General features: G+C 40.5%; 1 protein-coding gene across 2 annotated transcripts; it reads left to right on the top strand.

Moving 5' to 3' along the window:
• Positions 1-9,033: 9,033 nt before the first annotated feature.
• On the top strand, positions 9,034-18,833 carry mlh1 (mutL homolog 1, colon cancer, nonpolyposis type 2 (E. coli)). Of its 2 annotated transcripts, XM_087850345.1 has the most exons (20): positions 9,034-9,528; positions 9,770-9,860; positions 10,615-10,713; positions 10,793-10,866; positions 10,964-11,036; positions 11,117-11,208; positions 11,282-11,324; positions 11,434-11,522; positions 11,620-11,732; positions 11,833-11,926; positions 13,871-14,024; positions 14,324-14,661; positions 16,826-16,968; positions 17,307-17,415; positions 17,498-17,561; positions 17,634-17,798; positions 17,902-17,994; positions 18,077-18,187; positions 18,276-18,424; positions 18,587-18,833. In XM_087850345.1, the coding sequence occupies exons 1-20, from the start codon at positions 9,422-9,424 to the stop codon at positions 18,660-18,662; spliced, it is 2,277 nt and encodes a 758-aa protein (XP_087706471.1). In that variant the 5' UTR covers positions 9,034-9,421; the 3' UTR covers positions 18,663-18,833. The 2 variants fall into 2 exon arrangements, with proteins under 2 accessions (XP_087706471.1, XP_087706470.1); XM_087850344.1 differs by lacking the exon at positions 18,587-18,833 and having other exon boundaries at positions 9,035-9,528; positions 18,276-18,527.
• Positions 18,834-19,889: the final 1,056 nt, after the last annotated feature.

Here is a 19,889-nt window from a genome sequence, read left to right as displayed (position 1 = left end):
GATAAACCCACTGTAAATTAATTATCAACAGGTTATAGCAGGAAGTTCCACCAGGAAGTAGGGGCATACTGACACATTAATACAGACCATATAGTTTGAGACGGCTGTTGTTACCAGGGCATGGCTCGGTAACCCCCCCCCCCCCCCCCCCCCCCAAAAAAAAAACCAAAAAACAAAACAGAAAACAAAACAAAACAAAAAAAACCCCAACCAACCAAACAAACAGGAAGAAAGACAAAAATGACATAAAGGGTGGATGAGGAGATTTAATTCCATCTATAAAATGTTTAATTACACGTAATAAAAGCTATTAGCTTTAATTGTAGGTACACTCACGTACCCACGCACACTCTGAAAGGAAATCGCACTGACATGGCAACAAGTGAAAGAAAAAAAATGAATCAATTCAAGCGACTTCAAGCAAATAGAGGTGAAAAAAAATGCAGGCTGGGCAAAGCGAGTGGTATCTGGGATAAACTCAACATTCAGGCGAGTGACTGTAGCTACCAATGAGGAGTGAAGAACATACTGTAGTTGACTGAGATATGACCTGGTAGTAAATAGAGGGTCATCTAAGCAACTGGAGCCTGGAAGTGACCATTTCAACACGATGTGCTAGATGTATTGGTTATCATTCCCTAAAGCTCCATCCACGCTGCAAGCGATTTGCTTTGATGTCGAGGGCTGGTTCCTTGCATACATTCCAGGCTCTGGTCCAAGGCCTTCTAAGGCAATATACCAGTTAACAGTATCCAGTCTTATTGACAATTGCGTCAATTGCTTGCCTGGAAATTGGTAAAAGTTTATTTCAGGTCCCGCCCACTTTGCATAGCAGTTAGTTAGTTGCTTGTAGTCACTGAATGTCATTCACTTTCTATGGCATCTGGTTGCCACATCACTGTGATTTGCCTCAAGGGTGGGTCCTGTACTTTGCAAACTGCAATCAAACAATGTATAAATACCGTTGTAACCAGACTGCATTTTGTTAACTATGTTACTTTGCAGTTAAAGCTCGTGCTTCAGAGTAGCCTCTGACTTGTTCCATGGCAGCCATGTAGGCAGAAAGGTCTGTCTACATTGAAATCATTATAAGTCAGTGAATTTTCAATCAGTTTTCAGGTGCTTTTGTTTGACATTTGTTTTTTCTTTCTGATAGAATTTTCAGATTTCACATGTTGTAGCGCTGTCCTGACCTTTGGATTCATAAGTCAATAATATCTGTTACTGCTGATTTTCTGTTTAGTTTTGTATAATTTGACATACTTTACCATTTTCTCCTAGTTTTCCTGGCTTTTTGACAGCCACCCTTCGACTGAGACTTCATCTGATGAGTCTTTAGTCAATAGTAGATAGATCAGCTAAAGGGTGAGATGGATCTCTCGGGAATCAAAATATAAAGAAATGACTGGACACTTTGCAAAGTACTGTAGAAATAAAATGAGAAGAACATGCCATCAGTGACATTGGTTTAGTCCTTTTTTGGCAAATGAATTACACTTAAGGAAATGTTTGTGGTTTAGGTTTAGGATTAATGTTTACTTATTTAATTGACCAGTTTTTAATGTTTTCTTTCATTCACAAAACATCAGGGTGGCCATTAAGGGTCCATGTCTTACTTTTTCTCATGGTGCACTAGCTGATAAAGCCATCTCTGCTTATAAATATGTTAAAAATGGGAACTAATGGGACTTCAGATTCAGCTGTACCTAATTATAGGCCTATTCATAAAAAAAAATCATAGTTAATCATATTTACTTTGATGATATACGCTGAATAAAAATAAACAACTACCGGTAATTTTTTAAGCTGTTAAGAGGCTGAGACGCGGCAAAGGAATAAAACTAATTAATACAGGAATGAAACTTATCCTCTCTGAACAATGTAAACAGTCACTGGAATTCCATTCAAGCCTGGATTCTATACAAAAGACTTCCTATTAGGTTAACCTCAAACTTCTTACTATGATGAGCATATTAACAAACAATAGAAACACTGGGCGAGGATGATCCTTACAAAGAGTGCCACCCTACCAGCCCTTGTTGAAGGTGTAGCCTCAAGTGTGCAAAAAAAAAAAGGCTACACCTTCAACATGATCCCATCATTCATTCTTTTTTTCTTCTTTTCATGCTTCATTAACGATTTCCTTTGTGGCATTCACTATAAACTGAAATGATATTATCCTTTCTTGGTTGTTTACTAAGGGTTCTCATGAGGAAATGTAGCCTAAAAGTTGGAGGAAGGACATCTGGGTTTCCAAGACAGGATTTTGCAAAACGTATTTTGTTAAACCTTGAAAGGAGAGAGATAGAGAGGCTAAAATTCAGTGATTTTTCTTTAAGGGCAGCTCCAACCTCAGACCTAAAATAGCCATGTCAGCGTGAACACTGATGTAACCAATCCAAAGGAAGTGAGACAACATAGCAGCTCAAGTAAAGACTTGAAGACAATCCTTCATTGTTCGCTTCAGGCACCACCCAAGGCACACAGAGGAGCAGTTGGAATAGAGACATAAAAAGGTCATGTTCTCTTGGTTCATAGATAGTTGCTACACTACATACCATTGGGTAGCATTCACAGTGGCAGTCTTTTAACCCATGTAGCTCTCAATAAAAATACACAACTCATGTCTTGCCTTTTGGTTTTGTGACTGACAGCAGTGATTATGAAACATGAACTCGGACACACAGTGACTCAGAGCTGAGGTCCTCCCCCTTCCTAAAACACCACCAGGAATGTGTGAATCAAACTTAGTGTGAACTGTTTTGATTTATGTGATACCGCAACTTCAGCTCAAATGTACAACTGTTATTGTCAAAAGGGGACAAAGAAGGCATATCACTGGAGGAAGAATATCCTGCACCGCAGATCTGATTACCGTGTCCTTGCAGAGACCTCGTAGACTAAGCAAGGTTCGTTTAAAGTGTTGAGTGATACAGTTCACACTCATTCTGCATGATGCACACACTTTGATAACACTGCTAAACAAACAGAGGAGTGCAAGTCGTGAACAACACCACCTTCCCAGACTCACACACTCTTGCACACTCTGTAATGAAGAATATAAACCTTGGATTTAATTGGCAACCTGCACAGATTCAACAGCTGCCAACCTTAGAGAATTCAGCACCCATCCTGCGGTGAAAACAAAACCGAGGAAGTCCCATGAAGAGCTGGAAAGTACATGGCACATAGTTTGTAGGCCATACCTTTTTAATGACATTGAATGACATCTGAACATCTTCACAAGGTGTTCACCGTATAAATGGGGAGAGCTCTGTATCACTTCAAACGGCTTCATATTCTCATAAATGCTTCAAATGGAAAAGCTTAACTTCAGTTGTTGGGTGGGGCTGCAGTGCTGTTTGCAGGTCTTTTTTAATGTGGGTATGTACAATACAAGCCTTAACCGACCATGCTTTTTAGTTAGGCTTGCAACATGACTCCAGAAATGACAATAATGGTTGGTTGTTCTAGATCAGGGATGTCAAACATAAGGCCCAGAGGCCAGAATTTGCAGAGGAAAGACACCGATCCAACCAACTAGACAGCTTTGTAAAATCCGAACTGTATTTTCATGAGTCCGTTTGCTTTTCATCCATCCTGATTTCTTAAATTTACTACAACATAATTTATTTATCCAGTAAAACTGATAAAATGGAGATGCATTATTGAAATTGCACTTTTTCTTATATTAAGATTTCTCAGAATTAAATGTGCACTTAAACTTCTTTACATGGTTAGAAAGAAGAGGTTAACTGGTCTGGCTCGCTTAATATCAAAGCGGTCTGCATGTGGCCTGAACCATAAAAGGAAAGTTTCTATCTATAAATCTATTCTATCTATTTGAACCCTAGAGTCTGACATTTTGATTGTGTCATTATGGTTTTTTTAAGCCATCATATCATAAAAAGGAGGGCTTAATGTAAACGATAGCTAGCTTCATTAGCAAGATACCCCCAGAGATCTGTGTCTGTGCTAACATATAAAACAAATCATGCTAGAATTTCACTACCAAAAAAACTTAGCATACTTCTTTGATTGTCTGCCAGTACAGTTGACTAACGCTGGCCATATTGTTTGCCATAATTATATTAAAAAATTCTCCAGAAGACTCCAACACCACAGACACAATGGGTTAGCAGAGGTGAGGACTAGCATACAGCTAACAACTATTCCTTCCTGTTGGCATCTATCTGTTACTGAAATAAGCTACACCCTTAATCCTGCATAATTTTAAGGATAATACATTTAAAAAAGAGTGACTTATATACAAATTCACTCCATTCACAGTTGTCATGAAAATGGAAATAAGCTATGGACATCTTTGGTTTGTTTTTGTTTTTTAACTAGGCTGTAAAAATGGTTTGCTTTGTATTTTAGCATGGCGAGTTTGTGGGGATGGAAGCCAGCCTGAAGGTACTAAACAATGGCCGTGCTTTGCTCCGATTCTTGTTTGACATCAATTCACACTGTAATATTTAAACATCTGTGGTTTCGACTACATTTTTTATGGACGTTCATGATCCCTACAGAAATGACTCTTGTTGATATCCTGACCTCGTATTCTATTGCCACACTCAAAAAAATGTGAACACATGGAAATTTTCAATATTATTTGTTACATAAGAACAGTGTGAAACATGAAGTGTAATTGAATCTGGTCAAATTTAATTTACTTGAGTGGTATAAATTTAGTTTATACTAATCACATTCATTTAATCACCTGATTGTGGCACTGCCATACATGACTAAAAGAATAACATGCAAAACTGAGACATCCACATTTCATCTATTTTTTATTTACTCTGTATTTAGTGATAACTCCAGTAGTGACACGTAATATTGATTATATTTAAAATTCAACCATTGAAATGGTTAAACACAAAATGATTTGATTGAGTTTTTGGCTGAAGTTCCTCTCTTTTACCTCTATGTAGGAAGCCATGTGTTCATCTGTCGTTTATAACATGTCCTGAGGCTATTGTGCTGATAAGGAGAGCATGTGGGAAGAGGAAGATTGACACTGGAGAAAAAAATGGAGTGTGAGAAAACAAAGAGAAAAGGAAGAGCAGCAGCTGCTGAATCCATTTCTGGGCGCATACTTTCACGGAGGGACACAGGAAGTCTTAGTGGTTCTCGAAGAGGTGAGATCATACTTGCCTAAAGAGATGATGAAAGTTAATGAAAGTCGGCGGACAATGGGCTGAGCACATTTCCAAATGTGTTAACGTTGTTTTGCTTAATTCATCCATATCCAGATGAGATTCAGCCTATGAAATTCTTGAATATGATAAAATTAGTTGGCCACTCTTATCTGGGTGGATTCTGGATCTGTGTCATGTTGGACAAACCTTGTCATTAATATAATGTAATAATATAATATAACGTGTATGTGTTAGTCCCCGTAGGGAAATTACTGCTCTGCATTTAACCCATTCACCCAGTGAAGCAGTGGGCAGCCACCAATGCAGCGCCAACGGTACCTTGCTCAGGGTAGCTGTTCAGTGGAGTCGAACCCCCGACCTTCCGATCATGGGGCAACCACTCTACCTACTGAGCTATCCCTGCCCATTTGAGCAAAGACTAGTTCCTCTATCTTTGTCACTTGTTGAGAGGATGGCAAATTCCGCAGATTATTGCATTCCCACATCAAGAGTACAATAATGTACTCTTTCAACCCCCTGTGACCAGTTTTTATCTCCATTAAGCCAGAGAGATTACCAACTTGCTGGTGACAAAAGGTGTAGATATAAACACACAGATGTAACAAAACAGCAGGCTTGTGTCAGTGCAGAATGTCTAGAGAGCGACTTGAAATGTGAAATGGATCCACGATGTTTGGCGTACGTGGAGGCCGTGTTGGGCCAGTGCTGAGTTCATTTCCCAGGGTGCTCAGCAGCAGGTGTGCGTCTCATTTGCCTGTCATTTCACCTGTTGACAGTGTTTGTGTTTTTAGAGTATTTTCTCTGTGTGTGTCTGCAGCTTGCAACAAGAGAAAAGTTTATTTAAGTCTACCTTTTGAATCCACTTTGGACACGCTTTGGCTTACAAAGCTGCGTGTGTGTGCATGTCCCGTGTGCAACTACACTAACATGCGTGCTTGCTTGTGCCTGTCTTCACATGTGGCAGGTCGCCACAGGAGTGGCAGAGCTGTAATCAGCACTTTACACTATGTCGCACAAGAGAAAATGTTCTGAGAAAAATAGGAGCAATTACTGACTGGAGTAATGCACAACCAGCTCTGACCTCATCCAGGACTTGAGATTACATTGAGACAGGACACAGACTTACTGCAGGGAGGGTAGCTCTCCACAATGATGTCATACATGCTGTCTGCCAGTGGAAAAGATAAAAAAACAAACAAAAACAAAAAAAACAGGGAGCAGCTATAATGCCTTACATCTTGCTTACATTTACTTTTTTTTTTTGCATGCCTGCGTTATTTCCAGCACTATTGTATTGCATCCTGTGGTACATCCTGCTGCTGAAATGCATACTGGGATGTCCTGCACTGAGTCAGGGACACTGAATAGACATCTCAGACTCAAGCACACAGCTATAGCTTTTCCTTTGGCATAAAGTGCTCGATGTCAGCGCAGTCCTTCAAGGTTTAGCTGCAGAAAGAGCCTAGAAAGCACAGAATAAGCAAATCACAAGTAAGACAAACATTAGAGTCACATTTCTGCCAAGATGACTTCCTTTCATACTTCCAGTGACCTTTTAGGTTGTTCCATTTTCTTTTGCGGCCTTTGTTTGCGTACGCCTGCATTTAGTTGTTTGATGGCACTGAAGTTGAGTTGGCAAAGGCTCAAGAAGGCAGCACAACGAGCTGCTGAACTTCTAAACCCTGCCGAGTTAGCTCTCGGGGCTGCTTGCATGGGCATATACTTTTGCATAAAAATGAAAAAACGGTTACACGGAAATAGCCTGGTTCAGATTCTGAACTAAAGTATGAGGGGATTTACAAAACCAAGCAGGATTGCAGGTGGAAAATATTACGTGGCTCTGTGAGAACTGAGCTCACATGGTTTCTCACTGCAACTTAAACCTCAGCAAAAAGTGTAGATGAAATATATTTTGTTTGAGACCTCCATTATAATCCACATTTGACTCTAGACAATATAACAAAATGCAGATTCCTGGGTACAGGGTGGCAGAAACTTACCCAGTATCTGTTTTTCACTGCTACCTCATTCTGTTTGCTTTTCCTGCAGGTGTTTGAGGACAATCTGCTTTTCAGGATTGAGATTTTGGAGTATTTTCATTAATTCTTGCTGGAAACCCACAAGGCCTTTTCTCACAGCATTTTATCTGGTTGAGGTCACCCTGCCTGGGGCTAAAACGTAGCAGCAACATAACGTAGCAGCATAGCAACATAACTCTGGCACCGAGTGTCATAATCACAGAGGGTTCATGTAACCTAGATTAGTTCCCATGAAAAAATAAATCCTCACAAAATATCTGAGAAGATTTGAATTTTGGAAGATTCTGAACTCCCGCCACTGTTTTGCTGTAACCCACCGGCCGAAAGGCATGCAGCTTTGTGAGGAATGCAGGCAGTTTGTGGTCTGGCCAACTATGCGCACAGGCAAGGGCCTCATAGGTGAATCAGCCAAGAGTACAGGGGAGAAAACTGCGCTAATGCCTAATAGTTTTACCTTTTAAAATACGTAATTTAGTAATTATTTAGTTTTGCCTTGTCTGAACATTTGATATTAGACATCGCAGACCATGCCACTGTGGGTTGAGTCTTCTGGTGGGAGTGGAAGTAGTTAACATACAAACTATTTGGTGGGAATGTTGTACTCATACAGAACAAGGCTCTGGAATTTAGATGTGTATTGTCTTTACCTCTGTACATGCCACAACAGGTTTATATAGTAAGTTGCATATGCTACTGTCAGCTGCTCCCATGTGAAAAACAGGCAGCTCTCCATGTTTGATTTGGCAGATTTTTACACAGCATGCCCTTTCCTGATGCAATCCCAAGGGGATTTCTGTCTCTGTTGGAATCTTTCATAGACCTTTCACTTCATAGGTGAATATATAAACGACTATGTTATGGAGCTGCATTGTACGTACTATACCATACATTTTGCTATTTTAACTATTACTGTGTACTATTCAGATATTTGGATGTATGTTATTTTGATGCTTTGGCAATACTGTTTCTAAAAAAGGTCATCAAAATAAATCGCTTTTTAATGTTACTTTGGCCATTTATGTTATATATTCACTCAACAGCATGACGGTTTACGCAATTTCCTCACAAGCGAAAGATCCCTGTTTAGATCATTAGAGGCGACACACATCCCTTTGGGGTTGTGTCAGGAAGGACATCTGGCATTAAAAAAAGAAAAGAAAAAACTCTGCCAAATCAAATATGCTGAGCTATCCATATGTGGTTACCTCTTGGGAATAAGGGAGAAGCCCAAGTAGCTTTAGCCTATGCTGAAAATTGCTGAAGGCAAAAGATGAAGCTAAGGTTCCCTTAAATTAATGTAATGTTGTTATACAGCAGGTCTGTGATTGTGAAGCCAGGCTTTTTGGGGGCAATTCTGTAAGCGGTTGTGACCCCTGACCTTTTTGTAGACCAATCTTTACCAGGGCGCAGTTCTCAGGACTTCATTGTGTAATGGTGTTTATGGCTAATTACTTAAGCTATTTATTACCTTAAGTAATAAAGTAATAAAGTAAACACTTCAAAATTGTACAACCCAGAAATGGGCATGGCAAAGACCCACAGTATTATCTGTGTACCAGCACTAATAGATCAAACAAAAGGGGGGGAAAGAAAGTAAAACACTTTAGTGGTTAGATAATTGCCATTCATTTTCTGCAAACATATTTGTAATTGAACTATATAACCGTAATTATTTTAGCTTTTCACAGAAATATCTGTTTACTCCTCAAAAAGCATGATTACGCAACCGTTACGGGTCGCTAGGCTACAGTATTTCAAAAATATTTGCCAACGAAGAAGACTTTTCGGGAATTACGTAGCTCTACAGCCGGACGTAGTCACCGCCCCCGCCTTCTACCCGCGCTGTCGTCGAAGATTGTGTGTTTAGGAAGATGCGTGCCGTTATCTAAATAAATTGAAAATTATGTCTAAAATATTTCTCCGCAATTATAGTTTATTTTTAAAAGATATTAATAGTTTTAAAACATTTATTATAACGGTTATTGAGGTATTTGAGGGACCAACATTATAATTTCTGACATACCCTGACATTTTCAGGCGGAGTGAGTGGTCTGTTTGTTTGCTTCCTCTCTGGTCACAAGCGTGCTCAGTTTCGTGTACAGCAGTAATGCTGCACTTTAGCTTAAATAAATACCGTTTATTCCATATGTTTGCGTACTCGCACATTCTGCCTGCCCTTTAACTTTAACCAAACTACAAGTCAGCAGCACTGTAAACATGGCGGGAGTTATCCGGAGGCTTGACGAGACTGTTGTCAACCGCATTGCTGCGGGAGAAGTTATTCAGCGTCCTGCCAACGCCGTCAAAGAAATGATTGAAAACTGGTAAATTAGCAGCTATATAAAGAGCAGTTTCAATAACGTGAGCACTAACGTTAGGATATTTAAGTCACTGTACGACTAGTGACTTAAATATCCAAGTAGCGGGATTAATAAAGGTGGCCATACATGGCAGGGGTGACTGTTTACATCACGTGTAACATAGTAACAGACCTGTAACTGTCTCCTCTTAGCGTGCAGTGTGACCCTGTGGTAAATACACTTTTGTGTTTTACAATTGTTACAGTTTGGATGCAAAGTCCACAAGCATTCAGGTGACGGTGAAGGACGGCGGACTGAAACTTCTTCAAATTCAGGACAACGGCACTGGCATCAGGGTGGGTGACACATGAGGGAAGCAGGGCGGAGGATCCACCCTTTTAGCTGGGTGGCTTCTGCTTTATCATTACTCAGTCAGGGTTAAGCTATTCTGGTTTTCTTCTGTCACTGAGTGTGCTAAGTCTTTCCCTGAACTGAAAGACGGAAGACACCAACTCAAGTGTACTTGTTAACACATTTGAACATTTTATACTTGAGCTGTTTTCTTGTAACGACAGCCATTTTTTCATGTCTTCTAACAATTTGCCCCAGTAATTTGTGGTAACATTAAATATGATAAAATGAGAAGTAATATAAGTTTAAAAAAAAAGGATTGATTTTTCAAGAAAATGTAATTAAAATGACAGCATGTTCCAACCCACAGTGATGTATTGTTAAATTGTATAAATCTTAGTTTTGACCAGATGGAGAATTACATAGTACTTACTCATAATTACTTGTCACAGGCTTTAGTTTTCCCACCACAGTGAGGAACAAGCATACAATGATATATGACTATAACAACTGAATGCATGAAGTTAAAACTGAATGAGTGCCTAAGCTTACAAACAAGCTTACAAATGATGTTTTATGTTACGTCAGACATATTTATGCTATGAAAAACAAAATTCTTTGTTTGGCTTTGATTAAAAATCACTTCAAATTTTAAGGGTCAGTATGAAGGGTTGCCTCAGAATGACCCTGCTGGTGACGTTATGGTAGTTTGTTCAGAATATGCTGTGTACCAAGTGAAACTCTTTTTCACTACTGCAGAAGGAGGACATGGAAATCGTTTGTGAGAGGTTCACCACGAGCAAACTTCAAACTTTTGAGGACCTTTCGAGTATCGCAACCTATGGATTCAGAGGAGAGGTGAGCTGTGCACCTCTGTCTGCCTTCACTGTATTTATTTGTTCTGCATTACATTTATTGTGTTTGTTCTTGTCTGCAGGCCCTTGCTAGTATAAGCCATGTTGCCCATGTGACCATAACCACAAAGACTGCTGATGCAAAGTGCGCTTACAGGTACTGTTGCATTCCTTATCTGCTCTAAAGCCTTACTAAAGGCTACAAAACAACTAGGATGTCAGCTCTCTCATAAATTGGTTGTGTTCTCTTGCAGAGCCAACTACAGCGATGGCAAACTAAAAGGCCCTCCCAAACCATGTGCTGGAAACCAGGGAACGCAGATCCTTGTGAGTTCTCCTTGCAGATGAGCTGTTCTCTAAAATACAATTTATAGATGCTGAGAAGCTGCTCTTCTTGTTGATTGCAGGTGGAGGATCTTTTCTATAACGTCTCCACCAGGAGAAAAGCTCTAAAGAGCCCGAGCGATGAGTACTCCAGGATTGTAGAAGTGGTCGGCAGGTGTGGGTTTTATTCGTGTCTCATGATTCTTGGTGAATTTGCTTCAACTTGTTAACATTGTCTTACTCTGCAGGTACGCCATACACAACTCAGGAAAAAGCTTCTCTGTCAAAAAGGTAAGATGTGCTTTATTTTTCATTTAAATTGAATGCCTCCTTCAAGCACGCAAAGCAGTTTTCTTCAAATAAACTATTTGCTGTCTGTTTTTGTGACTACTCTTTCCAGCAAGGAGAGACCGTGGCAGACGTAAGGACTCTTCCCAATGCGTCTGTAGTGGATAATATTCGAGGGATTTTTAGCAACGCAGTCAGCAGGTATTCCGGCAAATCTCCTTTGATGAGTGCTGCTTTTTATGCGACCTCTTCTCACCTCTGATCTGATTGCATGACCGGCTCTGTGCTATGTTCCCAGGGAGCTGATCGAGGTTGCCTGTGAAGATCAGAAGCTCGCTTATAAGATGAAAGGCTACATCTCAAACGCAAACTATTCAGTCAAGAAATGCATTTTGATCCTGTTCATAAACCGTACGTACCACAGAAACTTACTGGAAACACAGCAGTTAGCATTTAATCTTGTTAGCTGCTGTGTTTCTGTTAAATGAAGCTGTCTTCTGCGATGTCTCAGATCGTCTGGTGGAGTCGAGCGCTTTGAAGAAAGCGATTGAGACAGTTTATGCTGCATATCTCCCCAAGAACACACACCCGTTCCTTTACTTGAGGTAATGTACTTTACCTGTGTGGTTTTGTATGTGTGTTTGCTTTTTTAAGTCGTACACCTGTTAATAACAACAATAACAGTTAGGCTTAGCAGGGGGAAGACACACATCTTTTTGACATTCATCTATCCTTGTAACTCAGTTATCACAGCTTGACCATCGCTTGAAGTTTTATGCAAAAGTTCTTGTTAAAAACTTGTTAAAACTGGACCAGGCACATAATGACGGGCGTGTTCCAGTATCATCCAGTGATTGGGTGAGTTTAATGAGAAATCCTCTTAAGTAGTACATTTTTTTCCTGCCACAGAAAAGACAGATGTAAATATTTGGGAGATCAAGGAGAAGAGACAACAGGTTGAGCTCAGTTTTAATTCAGTTTTCTGCAATTCACAGAGAACTCAAAAGTGTGTAAGACAGTTTATTTTACACTTACAACATTAAAGTGAAGTGGGAGACTTCAAGTTTGAAAGGGGCTGTGTGAAAGAAAAGTTCTGTTCATAATTTAAGGTGTAATGCATTAAATTGCAAATTGTTATTTTTCTCACATTATTCTCACATTATTCTAAATGTTCTGTTTGAGGACATACAGAATTATGTTTCCGCTCTCCCAGGTCTGTCTCAGCTGTCCTGGTCCCAGAGTACACCCTCTGAATTTTGTACAACATGCTAACTGAAACATTACTCCTTGTAGAAAATTTCAGTGTCAGAGACCTTGACATTGTTTAGTGGACTGGTTTTGTTATTGACATAGTCTCTTATCTGAAAGTAATGTAAGAGGTTGTTCCTATCTTACATTCTTGCTCTATTTGATTAAAGGTCAGTAGGACCACATTCTCCAGTTGGTCTCTAAAAGAAAACCTCACAGTCCATTGTTTAAATGACCTGGTAAGAAATCCGGATTGGTAACAGTTGGGGAAGATGGATGTTATTTCAGTTCTCACTGCAATCCATTGCACTTCCCTCCAGTCCTTGGTGTAGGAACCCAATCACAATAAAAACACTCAATCTTTTACAGTTTTCATATTCTTCATAACAATTAGGTTTGAAAGAGGGTGCTCAGATGCTGAAGATTCAATATAAAGCTAAATTGAAGAAGACGTCTCAATTGATATTTTCTAAATTCTATGAAGCTGCAAAGTTGACTTCTTTATGAGTGCCCATCTTTTGGACCAGATGAAACTTTCTTTTATATTTTTAATTTTTTTTACTATTTGAATCATCCTCGCTTGATAGAGCAGATGTGGGAGAACATTGATCTTAAGAAGTGAGACCCCGTGTAACCAGGACATAGGGAGTGAGTTGTAAAGTTCAAGATCTTGCTTAATCTTATTGTATAAATAAGCTTTAAACATCTGATCAAACTGGGATGTTGGAAAGTAGATGAAACCCATCAGAGACCATTTCTAAAGGGGAGGAAGTAAAAGATTTGGGTGTCTGTTGCTGACATAGCCTCAGATTTGGAGAAATAAATTTTTATACCAGAAAAGGTGCTAAATAAATGTTTCATTTCTATTAGACGATTTACTGATTTTTGTAGGGTTAGACAAGAATAATAAAACATCATCAGCATATAAAGTAATCTTATGAAGATCCTGACCGATTACAATCCTGCAGACTGCAGGGTCACATCTTTTTGTATCAGTTAACGACTTTATAGCCAGACTGAATAATAGTGGCGACAGGCGACTGTTGACTTCCTCTCTTAAGACTTTTTAGACCTAACCACATTAGCTGTAACAGTTGCTGTAGGGCCATTAAAAAGAACCTTAAAGGAGTTAATGAAATTATGACCTAAACCAAATTGTTCAGCTTGGTCAAAGGGCTTCTCTGCATCAACAAAGACCATCTGTTGCTTGTTATTGACATATCTGAATCACATTTAGGACTCTTCTAACACTGTTTCTTGAGTTACAACCTTGAATCACTGTTGCTTTCTAACTTTCACAGCTTAGAAATCGCTCCTCAGAATGTGGATGTTAATGTTCATCCCACTAAACATGAAGTGCACTTCCTGCATGAGGACAGTGTCATCGAGAGCGTTCAGAAGCACATCGAGAGCAAACTCCTGGGCTCCAACTCCTCACGTACATATTTCACTCAGGTATGAAGTGACAAAGTCTCTTTCTTACTGTGCCCTTACTGTTTCACGTCCACATTATCTGACATATTGTGCACCGCCACGTGTTTACTGCAGACTGTAGATAAAAGATGGATACAGTCGCTTTAATTTCCTGCATTTCTTTTAAAGCTCGAATTTAGCGTTCCTGTCTCCATCTTTGTTTTTTTGCAACCACAAGTGACAACATTTGTATGAAAGGCTTTTGCCCTGGCTTCATCTTTCAGCAGCGGAAGTTACCACCAGGTCATTTACAGTCTGTGCCCATCTCTGTCTTTGTGTAGACGTTGTTGCCGGGACTGTCAGTCTCAGGTAACACGGAGGTTAAGGCCTCCAGCACCACATCGGAGTCTAGCGAGCGAGTCTACGCACATCAGATGGTGAGGACCGACTGTCGCACACAGAAGCTAGATGCCTTCCTCCAACCGAAGGAAAAGCCGCTCCCTGATCCCGAGCCTGCTGGTCCCAGCAGTGGGCAGACTGCGATCAAAGCCATCCAGGCGGACAGCATAGAGATGGACGATGTAGATGACTCAGACATGCTGGAGGCGCTGGCTGAACAGGAAGCAGAGGTGCCAAAGGGCGAGGAACAAGGCAGCGTCGGTGCTCTTGATAATCAGAGGTGAATTACATATGTGCAGTAGCAGTAGCAGCATTAGATTGTGTGAGTCAGCAGGGATTAAAGACTCAGTCAGGGAGTAACTTTAAGTGTAATCCTGTCAGAATTTCTGCAAGTTAGATCAGGACGAGTCTAATGTACGATTGATCCTGCACTGTGAGCAAATCTGAACATTGACCCGCAGCAAATGAGTTGTGTAAGAGAGCAGAAAGAGGAATGTAAAAGTAAACATGGATCAGTACTCACTGATGAGACATCACCCTTAGGGCCAATCAGTAACAAAAGCAGTGTTGTGTTTAACTAACACTGGCATTTAAAGTTACAGCATGTCATTTTTTTAAGGTTATTTAACTGAAAAAAAGAACGCTGTGCTCTTAAATATGCATTGAGGAGTGTATCAATACGTCTTCCAACAAAGTGTTGCTTTCTCATTAAATTAGAATTAATACAGAAATAGAATTAAATACATAGGAGCAGGCGATGGTTTGTGAAACCATGTTGCCAAGTCATATTGAATACAGTGGCTGAGATGGACATGTTTTTATCTCCAAAAGTTGATTCTGTTCATCTGGACGTAGCGTTTTCTGGGAGAAACGTTTCGTCACTCATCCAAGTGACTTCTTCAGTCTGGAGACTGAAGAAGTCACCGTTCATCTGTAGCGAGTGTGACTGTCACTCCACCGTTTACCTCACCCGTCAATATCTGTCCAAGTCTATTTACTCTTGGGGAAGGCTGTAAAACCTTGTGAAAGGAGTCTGATACCAGTTGATGAGTCAGTGAAAATCACTCCTGTGTAATCACAGCGATAATGAGCTGAGTTTCTGAGGATATCCTGAACCTTTCTGTTGATAAGCGCTGCTCTTTTTTCAGCTGTTAGCTGTTGTTAGCTGGCGCTGAAAGTGAAACTTTCTTTAAAGTGGATCTAAAATCACTCTCACAGGTAGTGAATAAACTCTTATACAATGTGAGTTTAACCAAATAGTTTATCAGAGGGAAAGTGTGATTCTTCTTCAGTCTGGAGACTGAAGAAGTCGCTTGGATGAGTGACGAAACGTTTCTCCCAGAAAACGCTACGTCCAGATGAACAGAATCAACTTTTGGAGATTTATTTTCCTGGATGATTGAGAATGCATCAAGACGACATGTGTTTATGTATGTGGCTAAAGATTGGCCACACGAACATGAGGTAATAGTATACCACGAGGCTCGAGTATCCTAAGAATCACACTTTCCCTCTGATAAACTATTTGGTTAAACTCACATTGTATAAGAGTTTATTCACTACCTGTGAGGGTGATTTTAGATCCACTTTAAAGAAAGTTTCACTTTCAGTGCCAGCTAACAACAGCTAACAGCTGAAAAAAGAGCAGCGCTTATCAACAGAAAGGTTCAGGATATCCTCAAAAACTCAGCTCATTATCGCTGCGATTACACAGGAGTGATTTTCACTGACTCATCAACTGGTATCAGACTCCTTTCACAAGGTTTTACAGCCTCCACCAGAGTAAATAGACGTGGACACATATTGACGGGTGAGGTAAACGGTGGAGTGACAGTCACACTCGCTACAGATGAACGGGCAGAGATGTTTGTCCTACAGCAGCAACTGTAGCTGGCATTATTGCATTATTCACTTGAATATGGAGGAGTAAGAAAACAGAATTCAGCTGACTGTAACCTACTGACATCTAGTGGTGAGTTTTGGCGAGACAGTTGTTAAAACATGAACACTGAAGATCCTTCATAGATAGATTCCTGAGCTGTAAAGGGTGATTAAAGAGTTTCAGGCAAAATTTAAAGTGAGCCAAGTACGCAGCACAAAACAGTTGTGACAAATCAGACAAGAAAAGTCAAACATCTGGCAGCTTCAGAGCCACATATTCCTCCTTGTTGTAGAAGTAGATAAAGAAAGGATAAATATTGGAGTTAGCTTAGCAGAAACATGACTCCAGATGAATACTGTTGGTTTCTTCTGCCCCCAAGTGGCCAACAAAGAAAGTCATCCAGTCCAATCTTGGAGTACATGTAGACTTTATATTTTTAAGACAACAAATATCTGCAACTAAATGTGTGTTAACATGTATGATCATTGGCACATCCTGTTAAGTCCCACAGCATTTTTAATGTAACCTGGTGTGATTGGGTCTGTGTGTGTTATTGTGACAGGAAGCGACCGAGGACAGAGCAGAAAGAGCAGCAGCAGGAAGAAGGCGAGGACTTGACGGCCGCAGCCACGCCCAAGAGACGAGTGATCAAACTGAACAGCATCAAAGAGCTGAGAGCTGAGATCACAGAGAACACGCACAAAGGTGTGGCGTCACAAAACCTGCCCTGTACCTCTGAGCACTAGCGCCGAATCAGATCTGGGGAATCTCCATCCCGGCTAAACTGAGCAGTCTAACATAAGAACCTCTTTGACTCTCTAAAATTTTCCACTGATTTGACTTCCTGCTCCGGGGCCCAGGTCGTTTTTCATAACCAGCTTTACGCAACTTCTTCTGCTGCTACATCATGCTCTCCTAATGATTCATTCGACCTCTCAGCATGTCTCAAATAAACCCTTTATTGATGAACTTTAAGAGCAGTTTTTGTGATTTATATAACAAAACAGAGCCAAACATGTTTTATTCATGCACGTTCTCTCCAGGTCTTCAAGAAATGATGCAGAATCACTCGTTTGTGGGCTGCGTCAATCCCCAGTGGTCTCTGGTGCAACATCATACAAAGCTCTACCTGCTCAACACCAACAAACTCAGGTGAGAACCGTGAAAAAACTCTGTTCAGCTCTGCTCTTTCAAGCTGGTGCTGCTTATGTCTCATAATGTGTTTCTCTTACAGCCAGGAGCTTTTCTACCAAATACTCATTTATGACTTTGGAAATTTCGGTGTACTCAGACTGTCTGTAAGTAAAGTGTACAACGTCAGTGATTAGAAAACACTGTGTGGATCCTAATGGTGGATAATGTGTTTTCAGACCCCAGCACCTCTTTATGACTTGGCCATGTTGGCTTTGGAGTCAGAGGAGAGCGGCTGGACTGAAGAGGACGGTCCCAAAGAAGGCCTGGCTCAGTACATAGTGGACTTCCTGAAAAAGAAAGCGGAGATGCTAGAGGACTACTTCTCCATGGAGATAGACCAGGTCAGAAATATTCTCTTTAGATAATTTCTGCTTGCATTTCAACATTGTTCGAACTCATGTTATAACCAAAAAAGAAACCAAACCCAAAACACATCCACAACAGGAAGGAAACCTACTAGGACTCCCGCTGCTCCTTGACAACTACACCCCAGTCATGGAGGGTCTCCCCATGTTCATCCTGCGCCTGGCAACTGAGGTAAGCTAGATCATAGCCTCTCCATTTAAGCTACAATTCTGGAAACACAAACTGAAGACCTTTGTGCGGCGATGTCGTGCAGGTGAACTGGGACGGTGAAAAGGACTGTTTCAGAGACTTCAGCAAAGAGTGCAGCATGTTCTACTCCATCAGGAAGCAGTACATCCTGGAGGCCGAGCCAGGAGAGGAGCAGGTGTGAATACTGAACTTTGCAGAAATTGTCCAGCCAGTTATGGACCTTGTTTTGTCTCGTGTGAGGTGTAACGCTCGTGATGTTTCAGGGCACTGAGGTGAACTCTTGGCGGTGGAAAGTCGAACACCTCATCTTTAAAGCTTTCCGAACCCTCTTAAGTCCTCCGAAGAGCTTCAGCGAGGATGGCACTGTGCTGCAGATCGCCAACTTACCCGATCTGTACAAAGTGTTTGAGAGGTGTTGAAACTGCTCATCATGGCTGAAAAAAATCAACTATATAAGCTCTTTTTCTTTTTTCTTAAATAACACATACTGTAAATAAATACTTTATAGAAAACAAGACTTCACATTTCTGTCTTTATGAGTAAAAATTCTGTTATAAAACAGTCTCTGTCACAGGAAACCCTTTCTGAACGGCTTACTGAAAAGTGCCAAGGCTCCACATGGTTTCCTAACAGTAAGACTTCAGGCATGAAGCCAGGAAAATAGAAGTGGGTCACAAGTCCCATAACGAAACCCGAAAACGTGCCAGCAAATGAGCTCGACTTTTATTACTTCTCCATTCCACCTGTCAGTCGAAGCTGTGTCAGCACTCTGTGTGAAGGAAGTTAAAGCAGCTCTGCTAGTGTTTCCATTAACACCTGAGGGACAGTAACTAGTTTAACACCCGCAGAAGACCAGAAAAGTGAGTGAACTGTACTTAACCTGATTTACTCTGTTTCGTTTTTAAAGAAGAAAACGAACCTGAGTTATTCTAGTGATTCCAAACGGGGACAAATTAAATTCTATACTTTAAACACATCTTTTGATTTCAGAGTTTCAAAAGTGGAAATTGGTGCAGACTTCCCTCGCTCTATGCATAGAGAAGCAGAAATCTAAAAGATGTGCTCCACTTTTTAAGATTCCAAAATCAGCTTCAATTCTTTACTCGCACGTCACAGTAACACAACCTGAAGTGAAGAATTCTGACAGCCCCTTTCAAGTATTACTTAGCAGTGGGATTAACGTGTTAAAAGACATTCATGGGAAAGAAAGTTTGACTGGAAACAACAGAAGAAAAGCAGATAATATTTAATAAAAATGGTCCACAAAATTTGTAGTTTTGTTCTGTGGCTTTTTTGTAGCCTTCACTTTCAGGGCAGTGGGAATGACAGGACACCAGATGTTCGCATGAATCTTTAGCTTGGCCATTGAAGTATTTTTAGCTCATAAAAGAATCACTAAAGGGCCATAATGATGGGCTCCATTTGAGGTTTTTAAAATCCTCCTTATTTGAAATAATCTTTCAGGATGCCAGCAATTTGACCATAAGATGGCGCTATAATGGTTGGGTTGAACATTGAAAGAGTATCTGGTGTATGTGGTTAAACCAGCATTGTCCTCGTTTGGCCCCTGATAACATTTTGGGCTTCTCTTCAGTATTAGAATCAAATGAAGACCTCTTGGTTAATAAGAACAGCTTAGTTTCTCTTCACTGGCTCCCTGTTAAATTTCTTCTCACATGAATGAGAAATGATCTCAACAGAGCCTCAGTCTCAGAGTGACAGCTTAGTTCTTGTTCTAAGAGTATCCAAAAGTGGCACATCATCAGCCATCAGACCCCTCTGTCAAACCAGCTTTTAGTTTAGGTTCAAGAGACAGAACTTAAGTAGGTGCACCTTGCTAGTACCAGGTTAGACACCCCTTTGCCTTCAGCACTATA

This window comes from Neolamprologus brichardi, chromosome 13 (genome assembly GCF_056152115.1).
Source record: "Neolamprologus brichardi isolate AB-2024 chromosome 13, ASM5615211v1, whole genome shotgun sequence".
Taxonomy (NCBI): domain Eukaryota; kingdom Metazoa; phylum Chordata; class Actinopteri; order Cichliformes; family Cichlidae; genus Neolamprologus; species Neolamprologus brichardi.
Note: the sequence above shows the minus strand (reverse complement) of the source record. Positions and strands in the feature narration are given on the sequence as shown.

Bases quoted from the DNA above. Each gene is read 5' to 3' on its own strand.
- mlh1 (XM_087850345.1), top strand. From the start codon at position 9,422: ATGGCGGGAGTTATCCGGAGGCTTGACGAGACTGTTGTCAACCGCATT. The intron at 11,037-11,116 runs GTGAGTTCTCCT...TGTTGATTGCAG, and splicing joins ACCAGGGAACGCAGATCCTT to GTGGAGGATCTTTTCTATAA. The intron at 17,416-17,497 runs GTGAGAACCGTG...TTTCTCTTACAG, and splicing joins CTCAACACCAACAAACTCAG to CCAGGAGCTTTTCTACCAAA.